The 24,654-nt window shown below is 34.6% G+C and overlaps 1 protein-coding gene across 1 annotated transcript in view; it reads left to right on the top strand.

The window, feature by feature from the left end:
• Positions 1-10,212, top strand: part of LOC136037077 (T-box transcription factor T-A-like) — a 53,601-nt gene extending 43,389 nt beyond the window's left edge. Inside the window, exons 7-8 of the mRNA XM_065719530.1 lie at positions 7,665-7,936; positions 9,265-10,212. Of these exons, the coding sequence (XP_065575602.1) occupies positions 7,665-7,936; positions 9,265-9,495 (503 nt within the window). The 3' untranslated portion in view covers positions 9,496-10,212. The remainder of the gene's footprint in view (positions 1-7,664; positions 7,937-9,264) is intronic.
• Positions 10,213-24,654: the final 14,442 nt, after the last annotated feature.

Below are 24,654 nucleotides of genomic sequence, written 5' to 3'. Positions count from 1 at the left end.
TTTCCGATATCCGACAATAACACTGAGCCACATACTGGGCCGATAATATCTGCTGGCCGATATATCAGTCGGGCCCTAGAAGAAACTATATGAAAAGAAGTGAAAAAAAGCAAGTTTTCTCAAAACATGTTTTGGGCAATTTCTACACATCCTCGAGTCATAAAATACCTTTTTTTGGTAAACGGGTTTTGAATTCAAATTAATAGATAAAATAAATTTTTTAGGGATTGACTTCACAATTTTCTGCAGTAAAGCACAAAATTATCCTGGGCCATATCATAAATTTCCGATCAGATTTGGGTGAGGGAGGAGTTATACCCCAAAAAATTGTTCTAGGGGCTACCAGAACCTAATTTTGTCGGGTAAGGAGGTTAAGGATTTCTTTACCTGTGTTTTAAAATACAATTGACGAGTCTAAGAAACATTTTCTATAGGAGAAACAGTCGTTTTACATAAATTTTTCCAACCAATTTACGAATTGAAGAAATTTTTTGGTTTGAGTGCTCACCCCCTAGATGTTACCCTGGGTTTATCTAATTTAGTTTTAAAACTGTTAATACACAGTACTTAAAATTAAAACCGAATGAATTTGTCTTTCATGTGTTCAGTTCTCTTATACCGTTTACTACCTAGCGAGTTGGGTTGGTCATCGCGGTTGATTTTAGAGCAGTAGTGTTAATGAGCGCGACTATAAATATTTATTGGGGGTATACGCATGGGATTAAAGGGAAAACCACTATATAGGCTTTGTCTCCCAGGTGTTAATCAACTTTATTTGACTTCCTAAATCACACTTGCCGCTCTGCAACTAAAGGTTGGAATAATCCAAATCATTAACAAATCTAAAATGATGTATCATTCTTTAAACAGGCACGTCGATTGGGGGGGGGGGTGACTTGCCCCATATTTTTTTTGCTTCTTCTCTCCTAGATTCCCAACCTTTTATTGACATTTTATTGAAAAAATGGAAAAAAACAAAATTGTCCCTCTTAGATTTTGAAAAATACACTTTGCCCCCCCCCCCCCTACATTTTCGCAAATTTATGCCGTTTTCTTTAAGTCAATTATCTGTTTTCACTTTTAATATTCATCTTCTCCACTTTTTTGAAAAGAAAAATTTCAAAAAATGATGGGTGTATTCCATGACCCCAGTATATTCAATTAAATAAAAAAAACAAGTTTTTTAACTGAAAGTAAGGAGCGACATTAAAACTTAAAACGAACAGAAATTACTTCGTATATGAAAAAGGCTGCTTCCTCATCAACGCCCCGCTTTTTTACGCTAAAGTTTTTTACTGTTTTAAAAAGAAGAATTGAGAGAAAGAGTCAAACTTTAGTGTAAAGAGCGGGGCGTTGATGAGGAAGCAGTCTCTTTCATATACGAAGTAATTTCTGTTCGTTTTAAGTTTTAATGTCGCTCCTTACTTTCAGTTAAAAAAACTTGTTTTTTTTATTTAATTTCTGAACGTTTTTGAATCAATGCATGTTTTGATTTTGGCTCTCCGCAGAGGAATAATTAAAACGAAATTTGCATTTTTTTTTTTTTTTGGCTAAATGGCCTTCTCATAATTTTGATCGAATGATTTTGAGAAAAAAAGAGCAGGGGAGGAAGCCTAGTTGCCCTCCGATGTTTTGGTTAATTAAAAAGGCAACTAGAACTTATAATTTTTTACGAATCTTTTTATTAGTAAAAGATTTACGTAACTTATAAATTAGCTTACGTAACGAACTTTTGTATTTTCATATTATTATTACATATATGAGGGGGTTCCCCCCCTCGTCAGTACCTCGCTCTTTACACTAAAGCTTAAATTTTGTCCCAATTCATTAAGAATGACCCCTGAATCACAAAAGCCGTAGAATAAATAGTTGAAATTACTAAAAGTACTTTAGCGTAAAGAGCGAGGTATTAGGAGGAGGTGAGCCCCTCATATGGGTAATAATTTCTGCTTGTTTTAAGTTTTAATGCTGTTCCTTACTTCCAGCTGAAAGAACTTTTTCATATTTATTTTTTCATTGTTTTTTTTTTTTAAATAATGCTAGTAAATCCTGCGCTCCCTTCATGGAGATTTTCTTCCCCCATGACAAATTATCGATGGAAAATTGCCCCAGCATATCCCCCTCTTCTCAACCCCTCCCCCCAACCAAAAAAATCCTCCTGAAACGCCTGTACACTTCCCAGTAATCATTACTATATGTAAGCACTGGTCAAAGTTTGTAACTTGTTGCCCCTCCCACGGGGACTGTAGGGGAGTAAGTCGTCCCCAAAGACATAGTTATAAGGTTTTTCGACTACGATAAATAAAATGGCTATCTCAGAATTTTGATCCGTTGACTTTGGTAAAATAATTAGCGCGGGAGGGGGCCTAGGTGCCCTCCAATTTATTTGGTCACTTAAAAAGGGCACTAGAACTTTTCATTTCCGTTAGAATGAGCCCTCTTGCAACATTCTAGGACAACTGGGTCGATACGTTCACCCCTGGGAAAAAAAAACAAAAAAAAAACAAAAAAACATAAAAACAAATAAACACGCATCCGTGATCTGCCTTCTGGCAAAAAATACAAAATTCCACATTTTTGTAGATAGGAGCTTGAAACTTCTACAGTAGAGTTCTCTGATACGCTGAATCTGATAGTGTGATTTTCGTTAAGGTTCTATGACTTCTAGGGGGCGTTTCCCCCTATTTTCTAAAATAACGCAAATTTTCTCAGGCTCGTAACTTTTGGTGGGTAAGACTAAACTTGATGAAACTCATATATTTAAAATCAGCATTAAAATGCGATTCTTTCGATGTAGGTATTGGTATCAAAATTCCATTTTTTAGAGTTTTGGTTACTATTGAGCCGGGTCGCTCCTTACTACAGTTCCTTACCACGAACTGTTTGATATGTGACAGTGGTTCCATGGTTGTTTGACTGATCCCTTCTTTCTCGGAGTAGGTCTTAAGGAGAGATTATTAAATACCTATATCTGCTAAAGAGAAAAACCTACCAGGCGCGTAGGCAGTATGTTAGCCTTTATTTTATTATTTCCTACCGCATTGTTCTCATTTGACTTTATCCATGATTCAACGATTAAAGAGAAAAACACTATATAGGGTTTGTTTCCCAGGTGTTAATTAACTTTATTTGACTTCCTAAATTGCAATTGCCCCCCCCCCCTTGCATTTTGAAGTCGGGACATTATGTCATGAAAAAAAATCATTATTTCTATCCTTAAATCAAACATTTTCGTTTTTAAACTTTTAATATCCCCTCTTCTTTAAACTGATAAACCAAATTTCACAAAAACGATTGTTGTATTTTATGAGTCCAGCGAAAAAGATTTTTCACATAGATAGGTTACACACCTCCAGTTAGACTGAATACCAGCTTTCATGAAAAGTTTTATCCAGATTTTAGACTAAACAATTATCGGTTATTAAGTATTAAGCAGAAAAGACTCATTAGTTATGCTAACTTTAGTAATAACGTCATCTTATAATAACATTTGTTAGAATCTAGCTATTCCAACGAATTTATTTATTAGATTCGCCAACTAGGCATGTAATTTTCTTGTGATCGTTATTTTCATAACGTCATACTTCAAAATTCTTCTTCATATATGTCCTATAAGATACGTACGCAATTTGTTGTCCTCAATTTCAGAATTCATCCCCCCTTACATTTCTCATTTTGACTGTTTATTCGTGATTCCACGATAAATGAAAAACCCACCCCACGCGCCCTATAACTAAAAGTTTGGTACAATTTGTTAAACCTTTTATTGGGGGGGGGGTACCCGTGGCTCCATAAATTAACTTGTGAGAAATTGTGCGCAATTTGAAATTAATAATTCCATCACCTTAGACCTTAATTAGACCCAATGAAACTGATTTTAGGTTGGTGATTATGCCAATTTTTGTATTTCTGATCTTTCAAATCATATTTTTCTATTGTTTACGAAAATGCCTTATAATATGGCAAATTTGTATGCCATATAATAAAATACTATCAAGTCTTTCTAGAATTTAATTGCTTTGTAGCGCTTTTTTATTGAAAATTTGGTGTTTGGGCAAAAGATTATAAAATCACCATGCAGGCATAATTATTGATAGAAAATTCTAAATATACTATCAAATTTAGCGCAAAAATCTCTTTTTGAGTTACATATTCTACCTGTCTAATCAAAAATCAAGTATTGGCCCTCGCTATATTTATGGTGTATACCTAAACCTTAGCTTATTTGTATATTAGCCTTAATTCCTAAATTCAAAATAGGAAACACCGTTGGAATATTAAAAAAAAAAACGAAAATTTAAATCTAAAATGCTCGAGTTATGCTAAATTAACAAAACACAATCTTCAAAAAATTGATTTTAAAATAGTTAACAAAGAGTTGAAGAAAAAATTATGACTGTTTTTCTAATTTTAGTAGAAGCAGTGGTTCTAATTGGGGGGGATAGGGGCTCAACCATCCCTCTATATTTAAAAGTATATTTAAAGAAAGCTTTGTTTTTACAAAATATTTTATTACAATGTAAGATGTACCGGTTTTATTTGACTAAATAATTTTCAAAACTTAGGGGTTGTCTACAATAACCCATAATTACATCGTAACAGCCAAGCAAATATCATGTTTTTGCATAGACTGTTAGGGTTACTAATACTTCTACCCGCTCCTTTATTTTCTTGAAATGCCACCAATGGGCATCAAGGCCGTATCCAGGGGGGTGAAACCACCTCCACCCCCTGAAATGTTTGCCTGACTCGTAAAAACGTAACAAAAATGAATACAAACAAATTTTTGATGCATATTTTTAACTCTTTTGACCTTCCCCCCCCCCAAAAAAAGAGATCATGTTGTGCAACCCTCCCCCCGAAAACAAAATCCTGGTTCAAGACTGCTGAGAATAATAACGACTGAATTTACAGAACATTTTTCTTTATGTAAGGTATGTTTGATTATAATTTACGGTATATGGAATTTGTCATACTAAATAATGCTTAAAACCAGGGCCGTGTCCAGGATTTTGTTAGGAGGGTTAATTTTTTCGTGAGGAGGGGGGGTTACAAAAAAATATAAAAAAAACATTAAAAATTTCTATATTTGTTACGTTTTTACGAGTCAGGAATACATTACGGGGGGAAGGAAGGGTTCAAAATCCCTTCCCTCCTAGATACGACCTTGCTTAAGACAAAACTTAAAAATCTTGAAAATACACTACCACTTAGTAACATTCAAAATAGTCACTAGCCCAAAAGAAGGAAAATTCAAAGAGCAATTCAAACATTATTTTTTGTTTGGCTCTAAGATGAGGGTGTAAGATTCGATTGTCATTTATACGACCTGCTTACCTGAACCGCAACCTATTATCGGCTGTAAAAGCTTATAGTCACGGCAATAAATTCGGCTTTCTTTCTGCCGACGCAATAATGCTTATATGCTTGTAATTGCAAGGGAGCCTCAAGGAATATTTTAATATGGTTATACAGTATGTCTGTATGTTCAGAATCATCTTTTTAACCTTTTTTTTTAGAGGAGGGAGGGCGGAGCAAGACGGACGTAATGATAAGCAGTATGGAGAATGGATGCAAACTCGCCCTACAAAGCGGTGCCCAAACTGAATGAATTCTTATGTTTCAGATGGCACCTGATGGCAAAGGATCCAGATGTCAGTTCAAATCAGTTGCATAGACGAATTAATGCTTTCTAAATTGAATACTGACAGATTTTTTTGTGTTTTTTTCTACAGTTATTTTACATATGTTACCGTATATTAATGCATGCATGCGAAATTTTTGGTATATAAACGGATTTCCCGTGATTTCCGAAAGAGCCAAAAATATAGGGTTTTCAATAGCTCTTCCTTGCACGAAAAAGGAACTAGCTTTTTAGGGCAAATAGCTAAGATCTTGGTTTAAACTCATTTGTAAAATATTTTTCGTAGGTGTACCTCAAACTAATTATTGATTCAGGTCTTATTTTACCTGAATCAATGATAAGACAAGAAGAGAGAAATTTAGATTAATACTGTTACAAGTGGCCACTATATAACGCCAGTCTCTAAGCCAATTTACTGGCAGAGAGCTTGACTTCTTCATCATAGACTTTCCTTATCCACATCCTGCAACCATCAAATCTTTCTAAATTTATATGCAAATTTCTGAGTCCGTCACCTTTTGCATGGTATTCACAGTTTTAAAAAATCTGATAGAATCGAGCCATCTTTATTTCTCTCATTCTATTGGCATCTTTATTTCTGTTGAATTTTCTAAGAATATGCACGTTCTGTTAATTCTGTTTCTGCTTTTTCAGCTAATTAACTTAAAATAAAAATAAGCTAATTAAGCTAATTAACTGTATTAAGCTAATTAAGCTAATTAAATAAGGGAATAAGCTAATTAACTGTCAGAAATACTCTAAGTTTTGTTCCTTAACTAATAGACCAATAAATGGCAGATCCTATTTGGAGGTACTTGGTCCAGTTGAACTTTTCTTGGGTAATGATTTAGCAACAATAGTATTACAGCAGTCTTTGACAAAGTGTAGCATTTTTTAACCAATCGTAGCTATTAATATACTATTTAAGGCCATGTAAGGGTCCACTCTTGGCAAGGTTATCTCAGTAAAAAAAAAAATCTCGTACGATTGAGCCATCTCTGAATTTTTGTTCACCCACATACAATCTTTATTCATTCTAAATCAAAGAACAAGCACCCTCTATTCTTTCTCTGTTTGCTCTCTCCCGAAAAAAGACTTCATTGCCAGCAGATTTTATGTTTAGTTCTGTGCTTTAACTATTAGAGCAATAAAATGGCAGATCTTATTCGGAGCTAATTGGTTCAATTGAATTCAACTACATCAATTTTAAGCTATCAATTCAAGCAACATTCAAAGCAGTCTTGGACAAGGTATATCATTTTTGCTAACTGTAACTAGTAATATATCAAATGGTTCATACAAACATCAAAAGAATTGGCATCTAATACTGATTCCAATTATATAAAATTCGCTAATTTTAATGTTAACCATCGAAAGTTACGAGCTTAAGAAATTTTGCCAGATTTTTGAAAAAAGGGATAAACACCCCTAATAATTTAAACAACCCTCAGAATGAAAATCAAACCATCAGATTCAACACACCAGAGACCCTTACTGTAGATATTTCAATCTCATATTTACAAAAATTTGGCATAGGGATTTTTTTTTTCCAGAAGAAAGATCACGGATACGTGTTATTATATTTTTTTCCAAAAGGTTATATATTCGAATCAGAAGAATTAAATCATTGGGCCTGAAGACGTCTACCCCTCTCGTTTTGGATTTGACCCATGTTAGTAAAGATAAAGAGGTAGAAATATTAAAGGCATTGGCAGTTTCCGTGTCTTCAACAAATATTTTCAGCTGGCTGTAGTTCCATCAGGCTACTAGCTTTTTACCAGTCACGAGATGGTGACGAGAATAGAATATGATTTGATTTGTATTATATTTTTATTCTTTTTTTATTTTAATTTCTTTGATTTATAATATGTGAATCTATGGCAATATTACAGCAATGTTTGACAAAAAAACATCTACTTTTTATATATTGTAACTGATAATGTATTAAGTTACCGACGCCATTCCTCGAAAATATTTTAGATACTGCAAGTTTTCCAGTAATTTATTTTTATCATTTCAGACGGTAGCCCGTCTTCTCCTGTACAGCACCATCAACTTCCATCGAGCAACTATCCATCTACAATTTCAACTTCTAACTGGTTATTTGGTCCAAGTCATGGACATTGGCCCGGAACTCCTCCTACTCCAGAAGGAGGAATACATACTTGGGCTCCACACTTATATCCAACCTCTATGTACGACACTGCATCACAGTCCGGATATTACTTCTATCAAAATCAGCTGCTACAACCAGCAGGACAAACTGGATTTCATCAGCAGCAACAATTCCAGGTAATAATAAGGATATTTTCTTCAAGGAACTATGGAGGGATTTATTTTAGGATGAATAAATAATTTGGAAAGGGGGAATTCTTTCCAAAAACAAAAGAAAAGGTGAATATCGCACGAACTATAGGAGAATATTGGAATGATCAGAACAGTCTTGAAGATGTTTAGTTGAAGAAGGGGGTCTATGGGCTTGACCCTCTCCCTTTATTATTTCCTTGTAGCTGCAATATTTACAACTATTATATTTTCCACTGTCCAATTAGAGCTATGAAGTTTTGGTTAAGTCAGTCAAAAGTAGTGCTGGTTATGCCACAGAAGGATTCATAGAGGGGGGGGGGATGAAATAAAATGGAATAAAAGAATATAAGAATGAAAAGCAAGGTCTTATTTTAAAGTATCGCAATATTAGAAATCGATTTGTTTTTTTTTAAATGCTTCTTTTTTACCTAGTAAATTCATTAGTATCCGGCTATTTTGTTTAGTGCTATGGAACAAAATAAAAGTGTTCAGAATGAATTTTGTTTACTGTCGTAGCTGCAGCAATAGCTGCAGTTTATTAAAGAGCGAACCACAGTCCATTGTCAAAACAGCAAATTGGGATTGCAGCTTAAATCTGTCAAAACACCAAAGACAAATTCAAGAAAAATAAAAAAAATCATGGATAAGTTGAAAAATAGGATAATTTTTTGTGAAAATGGGTCCTCAGCCCTTCTCTAGGTTGATAGTAGTTGCCTAAATTCGAAAACAGGTCTTGTTTCTCTAAAGCTCGGCAAACATATGCTCACATAGAATGAGACAATTATCTTTAATGATACTAGTTTCCAAGGAAAGTTTTAAACAATGTTTAAAAATATATTCAGAAGAAATTTGAAACTCTATATTTATTTCATTCAGAATAAATCCTTACCACTGACTAATAAAATTTGATGGAACTGTAATCGCATGTTTGGCTACTGAATTCCGATGAAATAAAAACCCATATGAGCTTTCGCAGAAATGTTTAAAGCGATACATCTTTACTTTTTTGTTGGAGGTTTTGCACTGTATCCTGTTTTTTCTTTCTAGAAAGGGAGTAAGATATGGTAAAATATACTCTAAGTACTCCACTCTCGCAAGTGCAGGTCTCCATTAAAACCAATGATGCTTTCAAAAGTTAAAAAATGTACCACACAATTTCACTGTATTTTTAAATATATTAATTAGCAGTAAACCAGTCTCTTCTGAAAACTGTAAAATTGACTTGTCTCAAAAGATACCTAAATTAAATGTATAAAATATAGTCTGAAAAGTAAATTTATTTTACTCTTGGTTAGTATGTATATTCTTTTTAGGTATCTAGCGGATATCCAAGTCCAGCAGGAGATTTCACCTACCCGTCGTACCAGCAGCCTTATCGAAATGAGTACTACCCTCACTACTCCGGGCGCTACACAACATCACCGCATGAAGATAGTTCGACAAATGACTCCCAGTTTGTGCCAAAGTTAGAAAGTGACTCTTTTAGCAATCACAGCTCGCCTCAAAGTGGGGATTGGGGATCACAAAGTATTGAAGGTCTTTAGTGGTGCTCTGTGAACATATTCCAACAATATTCAGTGACTCAGAATAACAAAGACAGTTGAGTATATTGTACCTTATCCATTGCACAATCCACAGTTTCAGCACAAAGTAAATACCTGCTGGCAAAAAAAAACAACTGAGTGGCTAGTTACAGAAAACCAGATTCACGGAGTAGTGGAGATGAAAAAGCTTAAATCTAGAAAAGAATAGTTGACTGTGAAAACTAATCACACTGAATATTGTATTTTACTATGGATAATGTAGCTAGGAATTTAAAGAGCTTGTGGCCAGACCATTTCTAATGGAATATGGACAATGAAGCAAAGTTCTTTAGTCTACCAAAGCTTTGATTGCGTGGGTAGTTGTAGAAAGAAGGAAGAAGCTCTGATTTGCAAATAGGGCAGGCATATACGCAGGAGTCTTAAGAGGGGTGAGAGAATAGTAAAAAGATATATTATTTGACTTGAAAAAAGTGTCCGAAAATTTGGGAAAATTTAGGATTTCGGAGGGGTTTTTGGTCTTGAGATTCCTCCCCCTACATACGTTCCTGAATAAGTTCTTAATTCTATAGTACCTCTATAACCAGCCCTTCAAGCCCATCCTATTTTCAGTTCAGTCTTATATTGCTTTCGAAAAAAAAATATGCTGCTGTACATATTGTTAGGTGTTTTATGAGTATGTTAATTATATCCGTCCGTTTTCTAAGGTTCGCAATAAAGATTTTAAGATAATGAATTTTTTTTCTGACTCTATGACTTTAGCTCTGAAATAAAAAATACCAAGTTTCATGTGTATGCTTTTTGAAGTGACTCTTTCTATAAACGAAGCAAGAAAACTCCACGAAACAGACTCAGGTTACTCGATTACCATTTACACCTTAAACAGCTGTTTGTGAACCGAGTATTATTCCAGAGCTATATTACAAACTGTATTTTCAAGCTGGGTATTACTTGGGGAGGAACCGTGGACCTATGGAGGCACTCTATAATTTACTAGCCTATCAATTTGCCAATAAGGATGCATTTTCATGAATGTGGTGTAAAATGGAAATAGCTTCGGTTTGTTCTGACCCCAAAAAACGAAATGCTGCATTGGATTTCAGACCGGTTCAATTTGTTTTAATTTAATTTCTAATTGTTTTAATACGAAATTCATGGTTGCGATAAATGCAAAAAAAAGTTTTCACCCCTCAAGATCGACTCTTTAAATCAATTTTGCTCAGCAATACTTCAAGGAAGAGCTAGTGTCTCCGCAAAAAAGGGATATAATGGAAAGAGAAATCACCAGTGCAACAGCACAAACACATAAAAAAAGACAGAAGGAGAAAAGGAAGACTGTTTTCCTACATTAGTGATAAATATAGATCAGCACTTGAATGAGGCCTTAACCCCACTCATCCATACAATCACATAGGCCAAACAGCATAGCCATACACAATCAACCATAAATAATAATCCATGCACAGGCAGTCATGTATTACATTAATATGTATTTGTTTCCTAGTTCATCTAAAAAATCCCCCAATTTTATTAGTTTTTACATCCAAAACATTCCTTATAAAACAAGACCAAGATTGGGAAGATTGTTCCTCAAACGTTCATGAGTTTGTCTTGTCTTGTAGTTTACGTATTGTGTCTTTTTTTAAGTCCTCTAACTCTTTTATTTCATAAAATTCAAAAACTTTTAACAGGCTTACTCATGCAGCCTTGAGGGGGCACTGAGAATTTTCAGCATTACTGGTGCTCCTGGTGCTAGTAGAACCTATAAGTTGTACTTTTCATCCCGTTATCAGCTAGTCAAAGTATGATCAGAGGTTGAATGCTTCATCATCTGGATACTTATCAATTCATAAAAAATAACGCAGAAATTTATATCTTGTAGATAGTGACTTTAAGCCACTCGTGCATGTTGAACTTCATTCCGTAATTTTCATCAATATCGCTTTCCTTTTCTTGGAGTCTATTTTTTGTTTTTAAAATCATACCAAGTTTTCATGCACTACCCTCAATGATGAGCAGCATTAAAGTTAACACATTTTGAATATTTAGAATTAATATGAATAAAATATTTTGTTGTTGCATATATTGTAATCAAAACTTCGTTTTTAGATTTGGGATTTCCATTGTCAAAGGCTCCCCTTTACTTACAAGTTGACATTCACGTTGAATTTTGATGTAAGTTTATCAAGCTGAATTTTGATATAACACTGCTCTGAGAACAACAATCATTCCTGGTAAGATGCATTCCTCCAAATACTTGCTAGAAAGGGTCTAAATTATTAATACTTAAAAAGAGGGTTATTTTTTCCCGTTTTTTTAAGGCGTATCTCCTCCCCTCTGAAATTTTCCGATGGGGCTTATAACGCCCTCTCTCCACCTTTCCATCTTTTAATGATAACATATTTGAACCCTTCATACATAAAAAAATGCCCTTTGAGGAATGTGAAGAAAATAACATACATGATAAAAACACTTATCTAAAACACTTGTTTACTGTCGCAGACACTAAAAAATACACTAGCAATGACTCACAAGCGATTAGTACAACTCAAGGGAAATCTACGACTGATTAAGATTGCTTTCTGAATCTGCCTTCTAATGCAACCATTTTATCACATATCTCAAAAACTCTACAACGTTTGGAGATATAACTGTTACGAGACCAACTAGGAACACGGATAAAATACTTACAAAATTTGAAAAAGATACACCAAATTTGTTGACGTTCTGACGCGGTGAAAAACTTCCATAATCGCACCAGAAAAAACACATGGGGACCAAAACAATAAAGTTTTTCATTGTTTTAAAAAGTAGAGGTGTGAGAAAGAGTCAAGCTTCAGCGCAAAGAGTGAGGCATTGAGGAGGGGACAGCCCCTTTCATATACGGAATAATTTCTGTTCGTTTTAAGTTTTATTGTCGATCCGTAATTGCAACTAAAAAAATTATTTTTTTAAATTTAATTTCTGAACGTTTTTTAATTAATGCATGTTTTGATTTTGGCTCACCGCGCACGAACAATTAAAATGAAATTTGTGTATAATTTTATTTGATAAAAATAAGGGGCGCGGGAGGAGGCCTAGTGGAACTCATATTTTTGGTTAATTAAAAAGGCAACCAGAACTTTTTTTACGAACGTTTTTATTAGTAATAAATATACGTAACTTAAGAATTAACTTACGTAACGAAACTCAATATTTGCATATTTTTATTACGTATATGAGGAGGTTCTCCCCCTCGTCAATACCTCGCTCTTTACACTAAAGCTTCAATTTGGTCCCAATTCCTTAAGAATGACCCCCTGAATCACAAAGGCCGTAGAATAAATAGTTAAAATTACTAAAAAATACTTTAGCGTAAAGAGTGAGGTATTGTTGAGGAAACGAACCCCCTTATATACGTGATAATTTCTCTTCGCTTTAGGTTCTAACACTGCTCCTTACTTCCACCTGAAAAAACTTTTTTTTTTATTTTCTCAGTTTTTTTTTAAAATAATGCTAGAAGATCCTGCGGCCCCTTAATGGAAATTTTCTTCCCTCATGATAAATTCCTCCATGGAAAGATCCTCCGACGTAACCCCCTCGCCCCGACCCCCCTTTAACATCAAAAAGTACCCCCGAAAAAGTCTGTACACGTCACAATAATCATTACTATATGCAAACAATGGTCAAAGTTTGTAACTTGCAGCCCCTCCCCCAGGGACTGTGGGGGATTAAGTCGTCCCGAAAGACATAATTATTAGGATTTTTGACTATGTTGAACAAAATGGCTTTCTCAAAATTTTGGTCCAATGACTGGGGAAAAATGAGCGTGGGAGGGGGCCTAGGAGCCCTTCAATTATTTTCAGTCAATTAGAAAATGGCACTAAAACTTTTAATTTCCATTAGAATGAGCCCTCTCGCGACATTCTAGGACCACTGGATCGATACGATCACCACTCAAAAAAAAAAACACGCATCCGTGATCTGTCTTCTGGGAAAAAATACAAAACTCCACATTTTTGTAGATAGGAGCCTGAAACTTCTACAGTAGGGTTCTCTGATACGCTGAATCTGACGGTGCGATTTGGTGTGTGATGGTCGTTAAGATTCTATGACTTTTTTGTTTTTATTTTCTATCTGTTTGTATTTGGTGTTTTCCCCTATTTTCTAAAATAAGGCAAATTTTCTCAGGCTCGTAACTTTTGATGGGTAGAACTAAACTTGATGAAACTTAATCAGGATAAAATGTGGTTCTTTTGATGTAACTATTGGTATCAAAATGGTAACCAGTTTTTAGTGTTTTGGTTACTATTGAGCCGGTTCGCCTTACTACAGTTCGTTATCACGAACTGTTTGACACTAGTCAAAGTTTGTAAATTTGAGCCCCTCCCAAGAGACCTTGGGGGAATAATTCGTCCCCAAAGACATAGTTATTAGGTTTTTCGACTACGTTGAATAAAATAGCTGTCTCAGAATTTCGATTCGGTGACTTTGGGAAAAAACTGAGCATGGGAGGGAGCCTAGGTACCCTACAATTTTTTGGCCACTTAAAAAGGGCACTAGAACTTTTAATTTCGTATAGAATGAGCCCTCTTGCGACATTCTAGGACCTTTGGATCGATACAATCACCCCTGGGGAAAAAAACAAATAAACACGCATCCGTAATCTGTCTTGTGGCAAAAAATACATAATTCCACATCTATGTAAATATTATCTGACTTAACGGGTGTTTTTCCAAAATAAGGAAAATTTTCTCAGGCTCGTAGCTTTTGATGGGTAAGTCTAAGCTTGATCAAACTTATATATTTAAAATCAGCATTAATTCTTTTGATGTAACTATTGTTATAAAATTCCGTTTTTTAGAGTTTCAGTTACTATTGATCCAGGTTGCTCCTTATTACAGCTCGTTACCACTAACTGTTTTGTCAGTAATCTCAGCATGATAGCAATCTAGATCCAGGCTGCTGTCATTCAGCGTTGTAGATAGAAGGTGAAAAGAAATTTTGATTTTAGATAGCATAGAATCCAAAACACTTTTATATAGTGGTATACCATTATTATCCCAATCCATCTTCCAAAACCACTGAGGCTTTTGACTGATTTATGGAACAAACAAATTCACACAAAACTTTAAATGTAAAAGGTCACTCGTTAACATATCATTAGATACGTCAACAATGACACTTTGCAGTTCCAGGGTATTCAAGAGGACACAGTCAAAATCGGAATTGGAACCAAAATAGTGAACGTAAGAGAGAGATTTGGATTTTGAACCAAAAATATGTCGCTTGGCATTGAAGAAAGGAGCAACTGCATAAAAGGTACAGCAGCATCTGACAAATTTATCTTGTGTAAAAATTCAGTTTTGCCGTTAAATTATGACGAAAAGCCTATTTCTTTGGAGGCCTTAGGGCTCCTCTAAGTCCCTCAAAACTAATGAATAAGCCCCTTAAAGCCCTAGCTATTTTACCTTTATTAAGATGAAAAGAATGCGTCATTTTAGCCATTTCTTGGAGGGCCAACATCAGCATTGAACTAGGGTAAAATTATAGAACACATCATAAGCGTTTCAAAAATATTTATTGGTCTCAAATAATTTACTGACTTGAATGTCGGTATTGTTGATGGTGCATTGCATAGTAGGCCCGGCAAATTTACTGCAATGGGGCTTGGGGGCCATAACAGGGCCCAAAACTTCACATTGATTGGGGCGTAGGTCTTGAAGTGAACACATATTCATCGCCGGGCATACTTGGACCAACTCCTGCCCTCACCCTCTTACTGGGAGGTTCTTGCTGAGAATTTTCCGTAAATAAAAATACAATTTTAGATTTTCCAAATAACTTGAACCTAAAAACTCTAAACAAAAAAGCTTAACAAACCAATCGCGAAACCAATGTCCTTTACAGGACATTGACAAACAACCCTGGTAATAGTCCATTCTATGACTCAGTTGTCGTGGTCTGAGAGTAGCAGCGCAGCAATCAATATTAGGAGAAGCAAAAGTATTTTTTTTGATTTGTCACCTTTAATTTCAACAAATATTGTGTTCCCCAGTAAATTCGCCTCTAATAAATCAACCCCTCGGCCCCCCATTCCCCTTGGGACTGCCTACTTTTCTCCTTTCCTTATCATTGCCAGAAACCTTACCTTTTGTTAAATTTATAACTATAGATTTTGTCAAATCTGTAGCGAAGATTTGCTGTAAAAACAGCTCATCAATTGATCAGCAAAAGTATCTTTATTTGTGATTAGTTCGTAATATGAGAGCGTTCAAATTTACCCAGACAAAAGGGATGATTCTCTACGTAATTGAGTAACACCGACTGTTTGCTAGAAACTAACCCTTCTACCTAAAAGGGCATATCACTAAAGATTACGCAAGTATCTGATGGTTATCAATCGTATCCTTGTCAGAATACGGGAAGGACTTTGAAAAAGCCAGGCAAATGAAAAGCGTATATTTTGCAAGAAAAATTAGATAAATTTATCGGCGATGGAGCTATACAATAGCAGGGGGAACAGGGGTTTACTTTTCAATTCCATATAGTGAATTATACTAGCTCCAATTTGAGCATAATCACGCCCGTATTTTAGTGGGGGAGGACGGTATCTTTAATACACATAGAGACTTACCTGTATAAAAGTAAACATCCAATCCTCTTTTATATTCCTTGGTTTGTCATTGTTCATTTCGATAAGTAGACTGATAAAGTTTCCCATCTAGCAGTGACTCTTATATTTCCATGAGAACAATAGAAAATTACCCGGTCCCACCAAAAGAATAACAAGCCACTGTATAACGGGAACCCTTTGTTCCTGAAAAAATAAATACAGGACCACGTAACGCTTCATTCCATGTTTCTAGAAGTAGTGGGAAATTCCTTTGTTCGCCAACAATCAAGAGAACAAAGGCCCTGTATGCGAAGCAGAAAAATATTGGATTATGATCAATTTAGACTATGTCCCTACTTGAGAGGACGATATTTTTTCCCTACACACTTAGGTTTTTAAAAAACCTTACTTCCAGTTGAAATTTTTTTATTATTATTTATAAATAAAAATAATCCGCTTTTCATTGTTCCAACTTCAAGAGCTACCCTTGGAAGAAGGAATTGTAACTTGGTTGTTGTGCAATTTTACAGAAATTAAACATTAGGTGCTTAAGAAAATCTGGTGTTCGAGAACTACGTTTCGAAAAGGGTTTACTTCATTTTGAGATGGTAGAAGTAAACATTTTTTAAAGGATTTTTTGTATACTGGGAAGTGCCAAAAATCATAGCATTTTTCGATATTTCTATTGGCTTCTGGCTTCCTCCTATTGCGCTTCCTCTTGGCTGTATGGGGCTGTCAACAGCGCTGCAGTATCGTGCTACAGTATATATTTAATATAACCATTACCTTATTATAATCTGTAGCAGTACCAGCTGCAACATGTTCCGTTTTTCTCAAATCATAAATTTTTTATGAATTCCATCCGTGATTATAAGTCTTAGGAAATAGAAGAAATTTTCTTATTAAAGCATCATCTTAGTCTTCTGTTTATTTTCCCATGATCTCGTGTTCACCTTTTTTGGCATAAATATTGAGATAAGACCGTTGCTAGAAATCAGTTTATTTTTTGTTGCGGGTCCATGCGGTTAAAAGAAAAAGATCTGAAGTGGTAAGTTCCACATTTAAACTATCGACTTGATTCATGTGACTGTATAAATTATTTACATGGCTGTAATTCCTGAATAATCAAATTTTGATTTCAAAACATTGCACAGTACGATTTTCAAAGGCTGTTTCGAATTATTGGAAACAATTCTCAGGCCAAGAAAAGTTTTAATTACGTATTTAATTTCAAATGGTCCTTGGAATAGTTTGAAAAAGAGTTGGAGCTAAGGACTGAGAAAGAGAGTATTAGTTAGGTTAATCAAGTTATCTGCAAAAAAAAAAAAAAACGACGAGAAATTCTGAGGATAAAAAATTCAGAAATCTCAAAATATTCCTACGAGTAAGAAAATTTCCTCCGTCGGAAGGGTTGGATTTTACCGCATTAAGTATTCTAAACAGAAAAAAAACTTTTGTTTGTTCAGCATTGAAGTTGTAAAAAGAGAAAATATTCAAAAACTTTATAAAAAATACAAAAAAATGTCAGAGTTTCTCTAGCATTCCCTCCCAAACCAAATTTCAGTATAAAGGTTGGGATGGGGGATCTTTTTTTTTTTTACCTTGAATCATACAAAACATTTAAACAATATAATTTGAGGTATAAGGTGGCCCATGACTCCTCTAATGTCTTTTGTCTTTTGAACCTTGTTTAAAGCGGAGTCATGTAGGAATTTTCTGCTGTATTATTTAAGGCCTAATTTATTGTTTAACACTCTCCAACGATCTCCCACGCAGTCTATCATTAAATCCGTGGCAAAAGTGTAGGCTTCTTGCGTCGTTATTGAATTAAGTAAAAAACAATCAGTTTTCTCAAATGAAAGTAAAGAGTGACATTAAAACTTAAAACCAACAGAAACTATTCTCTTTACTGCCAGCGTTACTGCCCCTCATCCACCCCCATCTGTACAGTAAAGTTTTAAAGTGTTTTAAAAATACTTCTTGTTCCAATCCAACGGCTCTTGTGTTTGAGAAGTTGTTCTTAAAGAACCTAGAAAAACGCGCAATGTAAAGGTTAATTTTGATGTGTTAACAACTGAAAGTCCATACTTCTTTAAAATTCGATTTGTTTACTAACAATAGTAACATTAAAAATAAAATTAATTATCTATTTTTATTCAGGAGGTAAGGACTTGTCATTTCCATACTAAATTTTAAAAGTTATTTGTAGTATTACCTTTTTGACGGTATTAAAGGTAAATTTTTAGAACAAACCTCTTTTATAGAGATATTCCCTATGAGTACCAATTGGAGGGAGGCAATGCTTCTTAGAAGACAAGAAGACTTCAAGCATTGCATACACATAGTAAATAAAAAATGTTAAATCTGCCGCAAAATGAAAGAAATGCTACTTTAATCATTTCTATCAATTAAAGGGGTTATTGGGACGTTTAATTTTTCGATAAAGAGTCTCCTTCGCACATACTAGAGCCCCCGGATCGATACGGTTACCTCTCTGGGCTTAACAAATAAACAAACAAATAAATGGGTATCTGTGACTATCCGTCTCGAAGAAATAAAACAAATTCCACATTTTTGTAGATAAGGACCTGAAACCTCTACAATAGAATTCTCTTATATGCTAAATCCAATCCTTTTAGGTTAAACAAATAAACGCACAAAAAAAGACATAACTGTGACTATCCGTCTCGAAAGAATAATGCAAAATATCACATTTTTGTAGATAAGGACTTGAAACCTCCACAATAGACCTCTCTTATATTTTAAATCCAATCCTTTCATTAAAACTACTCAATCTTTTTAGACTAAACAAATAAACACACAAATTAAGACATATTTGTGACTACCCGTCTCGAAGAAATAATACAAAATCTCACATTTTTGAAGATAAGGACTAGAAACCTCTACAATAGAGTTCTCTTAAATGCTAAATCCGATAACGTTCTCTACAGTAGAGTTCTCTTATATACTGAATCCGATCCTTTTATCAAAACTACTCATCCTTTTTAGGCTACTTACCCCCTTTTTCAAAATTGGGAATATTTTCTCAGGCCTGTAACTATTATATTTTATTTTTTAGATTGCCATGCTTGTGTTTTTATCATTTACCCTGGTAATTATAAATCTGGATTTTGCATATTCACTCAACATTCAAACCTTTGAGCAAAAGGAGCTATTCTCAAGAATACAAGAATTGACCAATACATCAGGATGCGTCGACATTATTTCGGAAAATGAAATTTTCCTTTCAAAAGTGGCCAGACATATGCATAAGCCAAAAAGGATCTTTACAAAATTAAAAAACTACCTGGACTATGAAGGCATGTGCTCTCATGTCATTTTATTCCTGAAAGACATAAAAGAAACTCGGGCATACATTGAGCCATTGAAAAGACGAAATAGATTCGATGTGAGAACCGATATTATTCTTATAAAACAGGACCCTATTGTCCGGATAGGCCGCCAGGTTACAGAGCCACTTTCAACTAGTAGGGATGTGAAAAGACTTCTATTGCAACCTTCTGGAATATCTATGCTTAAGAGTATTGTACAAGGCACAAAATCAAAAAACTAGCTTTGCCATTCTTATGAATATACATAAAACTGTCTATTTATAATTTATTTTTAATCCTCTTTTCATGTACAACTGCAGAGACTATCAGTGGATACAGCAAGGCAGTTGCGTTGTTTGTAATGCATGTGGTGTTTTTTTTTTTTTTTTTTTTTTTTTTTTTTTTTTTTTTTTTTTTTTTTTTTTTTTTTTAGTAGATGCATTGGCTACTTTTACGGGGGGTGTATCCTCTAATTTTAAAACTTGCTATGAACTTGATTTAACAAAAAATTTTAAGAAGAAGGGACAGCCAATTTTCAAGGGGTAAAATGCCCCTTCTTCCCTAGCAATTTCAATGATCATGAAAGAAAAATCTTTCGCAACCATCATTTACTATCTAAAACCATCTGAGCTGGTGATCGACCTTGCAAATGATTAAATAAGAAAAACAATTTTTTTTGAAATGAAAGTAAGGAGCGACATTAGAACTTAAAACGAAAAGAAATTATTCCGTATGTGAAAGGGGCTTTTCCTCCTTGACGCCCCGCTCTTTACGCTAAAGTTTTTTATTGTTTTAGAAAGTAGAGTTGCAAGAAAGAATCAAACTTTAGCGCAAGGAGCGGGGTGTCGAGGAGCAAAAGCCCCTTTCACATACGGAATAATATCTGTTCGTTTTAAGTGCTAATGTCGCTCCTTACTTTCATTTCAAAAAAAAATTGTTTTTTCTATTTAATTTCTGAAAGTTTTTGAATTAATGCATGTCTGATTTTGGCTCTCCGTACATAAATTATTAAAATGAAATTTGCATATTAATTCTTTTTTTGGCTAAATGGCTTTCTCTTAGTTTCGATCAGATGATTTTGAGAAATAAGGGGTGGGGAAGGAGGACTAGTTGCCCTCCAATTCTTCGGTTACTTAAAAAGGCAACAAGACTTTTTAATTTTTAACGAACGTTTTCATTAGTAAAAAATATACGTAACTTAAGAATTAACTTACGTAACAAACTTTTATATTCTTATATTTTTGATTATATGTATGAGGGGGTTTGTCCCCTCGTTAATACCTCGCTCTTCACACTAAATCTTAAGTTTTGTCCCAATTCTTTAAGAATGATCCCTGAATCAGAAAGGCCGTAGAATAAATAGTTGAAATTACTAAAAATAATTTAGCATAAAGAGCGAAGTATTTATCTCCTCCTAAATACCTCGCTCTTTATGCTAAAGTATTTTTAGAACCCCTCAAATGCGTAATAATCTCTGTTCGTTTTAAGTTTTAATGCTTCTCCTTACTTTCAATTGAAAAAAATTTCATGTTTATATTTTCATTTTTTTAAAATAGTAATGCTAGAAAATCCTGTGCCCTTTTCATTGAATTTACTCTTCCCCCATGAAATATTCCCCCAAGGAAAGATCCTCCCATATAGTCCCCTCCCCTGAACCCCACACCCAGACCAAAAAAATCCCCATGAAAACGTCGGTACACTTCCCAGTAACCATTACTATATGTAAACATTGGTCAAAGTTTGTAACTTGCAGCCCCTCCCGCAAGGACTGTTGGGGGGGGGGGGGGTAAGTCATCCCCAAATACATAGTTATTATGGTTTTCGACTATGCGGAACAAAATGGCTATCTCAAAATTTTGATCCGTGGGAGGGGGCTTAGGTGCCCTCCAATTTTTTTGGTCACTTAAAAAGGGCACTAGAACTTTTCATTTCCGTTAGAACGATCCCTCTTGCAACACTCTAGGACCACTTGGTCGATACGATGACCCCTGGAAAAAAAACAAACAAACAAATAAACACGCACCCTTGATTTGTCTTCTGGCAAAAAATCCCACATTTTTGTAAATTGTACCTTGAAATTTTTTCTAAAAGGTTCTCTGATACGCTGAATGCGATGGTTTGATTTTCGTTAAGATCCTATGACTTTTAGGGATGTTTCCCCCTATTTTCCAAAATAAGGCAAATTTTCTTAGGCTCGTAACTTTTGATGACAAAGACTAAATTTGATGAAACTTATATATTTAAAGTCAGCATAAAAATCCGATTCTTTTGATATATCTTTTAGCATCAAAATTCCGTTTTTTAGAGTTTCGTTTACTATTGAGCCGGGTCGCTCCTTACTTACAGTTCGTTACCACGAACTGTTTGATTAGTGCTTGATTAATATTATCTTTCATTTTTTTATACTTTTTTTTTATTTGAATAGAATCAGGCACGTTTCTTCTAACAATAATGCAATATTTCTTAATTGTTTTGACCAACAAAATGTGTTTCTGTGCATCAAGAAAGAATAGGTGCTGACCATAGTTGATGAAAATTGCCGACACTAAGGTCTTGTTATTCAAAAGTTGGGCCAGCAAAAACAAAAAGTTGAAAAATCAAACCAATTATGGTTACAAACAATATACTTATATTAAAGAAAGTTACTTTCGTGTTTCACGATTATTTGTATTTATATATATATATATTTTAATTCTGTGTACACATTCATAAGGTTTTCTTTTTATTTCCATGTTAAGCCAAATGTTCCTACGGATATTGATTGATGAGTATGTTCTTCGGATCCCTTTAATTGGATTTAAGCATCAATGTAATATTTTACCAATAACAGACAAGCAAATGGAACCACAAACAATTAGCACGGCGCAAACGCAGCTCTTGCCTCGGTTTATCTTTCTTCCAGAATTCTATTATCCAAGAAAGATAAATTTCTTAAACTTCAATTAGTTCCAAGAATCTCTTGAACTTGAGAGAGAGAGAAAGAGACACATTTATTTAAACAACAATTGAATTATATATATTAAATATTGAAAAAAAGGGACGAAAGAGTTCTGTTAGCGGTTTGTCCGAGCACGCACAGGCACAAGTTTCAGCTTCTGTCTCGTACGGCCGACTGTCAGGACTTCTGGTGGTAAAATGTCACGATGAGCAGGGTTAGACAGCAGCATTTTGCCAAACCTCAGGATAAGGTCACCCAAACGGAGTTCCAAACTTTGGAGTTAAAGGGCTGCTAGGGTATCGTGATAGGAAATTTCTCTGTTACTCAGGATGATCCTGGTTGCCCGTTTTGGGACTTTCCAGTTCCTGAATTAGATAGGCGGTTCTTAATACTGACGGGCCCCAGACGAAACAGGCGTATTCAAGTATGGGGCGTACGTAGCACAGGTATGCACATAGAAGACTGTGGGCTTTGCACCCGAAGCGAAACATTTTTGAAAGGGTTTGCAGAGATGCGTTTGCATTACCGGTCTGACTATTAATATGGGTAGTAAATGTGCAATCACATGAGAAAATGACACCTAGTATTTTCACCTCACTCACAACAGGGAAAGGCGCTTCAGGGGGGACGAAGTCTCTCTTTAACGGGTTCAGTCTAAGTATTTTGGACGTAACAGAGTTAACAGTCAATTTCGTATCAGACCACTGTGAACTTAGTAGATCGAAAGTGATTTCGGGGAATTGTATGGTGGGGACATGGCCATGAAGAAGATAGGGGAGTAAGAGCGGCGAATCGTCGACAAATTTGAATTTGTCGGGGTGTTCTACCAGCAAGTAGTTGATGATGGCAAGAAACGTTATTCCTGTCAATTTCGTCACTTGCAGGGCACCACAGGTTATTAACTTCATAGAAATCCAATTAATAATTAAAATAAACGGAAAATCTGATAATAGAAAAACTTTTATTTGAGACAGTTAACATTGATCTTTTTCATGGCATATTAATGAGTCTAATGTTTTGATTCAATATCCAGAACCCTTTACCAACATAATAAAAGGGCACAACTAGATTAAATAATTAGCACATGCTAGGACGCTATTGAAAAAAAAATAAAGAAACCCATATCCAATAAATTACATTTGTTGATTAGACATCGGATTTGTTTAGAAAAAACAAATGTTGCTTATGTTTTTCGCTTAATATTCACAATGTTCACTAAAGAATTTACCCGCTATTACATTTTCATTCATTTTAATAATGCGACACAATTTTTATATAAAAGCAATTGTTATATAAAACACAAGTTTATATAAAAAGTTTGTTTGGATACAGTTTTTTAACATTCTCTTCTTTTTCTGAAACTGCTTTTCTGTGTATATACATAACTTTTTCCGCTTTCGATATTTTAGTTTTTATTTTATATATTTAGTACATTTACACCACTCTAAAAGATAGACTCAAGTATACAAGTAATATTGACTCACCCTAGTACATTTTTCACACAGAAAAATACTTAATCTTCAATTATTAGATAGTTTTCTAATTACCATTAAAATTTTCTATTTTTTGTCTGATGGTGGTACAAGTTCAGTCTGAGAAATTTTTTAATACCCAAAGAATGTCGAAACTGTTCCATGGTTTTGCAGAGCATATTGATGCCAGTGCAAAATGTGTTAGTCCTCCCCCCTCTCACGGAGTAAATTTTGCCCAGTTTTTGCCAAAAGACACAACCATTGATTGGAGAAAATGGAATGAGGGAAAAAATCTTACATAGTAGCGACATCAAAGTGGACAACTAACTCACCAAACTTTCCATCGAGTAAATATATTCTTTATAACGAAACAGCGGAGCAGCTCGGTCTTTGAAATTTTACATGACTAGCCTTTGGACATAGTACTTCTTAATAACAGTTGCCTATGAGACACCACTAGGTAGCCTTTTAACCACTCCTTTGTCTAACCTTAATATAGAAGCAATTGTTAGGTGTTTATTACAACTTTCTCAGTTTTCTATTTTCATAAAAAAGTAGCTTTTTTATACAGTTGGACTTAGTTCAAATCTCCCTTCTGTGGAGATTTTTTATTGTACTGTTTTGAAAATTTTGCTTTATAAAGGGTAAATTTGTAGTGCCAGACTTAAAGAAAATTGCTCCTATTGAACATAATGAATTTACCATCATCTGACTTCCATTCACAACTGAAACTTCTTCATCTGATCCCCCTGGTTTGATTCTGTAGTGGCGGAATTACAGGGACTGTCACGGCACTTGCATATGTTGATACAAATTCCAGTAAGG

This window comes from Artemia franciscana, chromosome 2, assembly GCF_032884065.1.
Source record: "Artemia franciscana chromosome 2, ASM3288406v1, whole genome shotgun sequence".
Lineage (NCBI taxonomy): Eukaryota > Metazoa > Arthropoda > Branchiopoda > Anostraca > Artemiidae > Artemia > Artemia franciscana.
The sequence above is the reverse complement of the archived record's forward strand: the minus strand, read 5'-3'. Positions and strand labels throughout refer to the sequence as shown.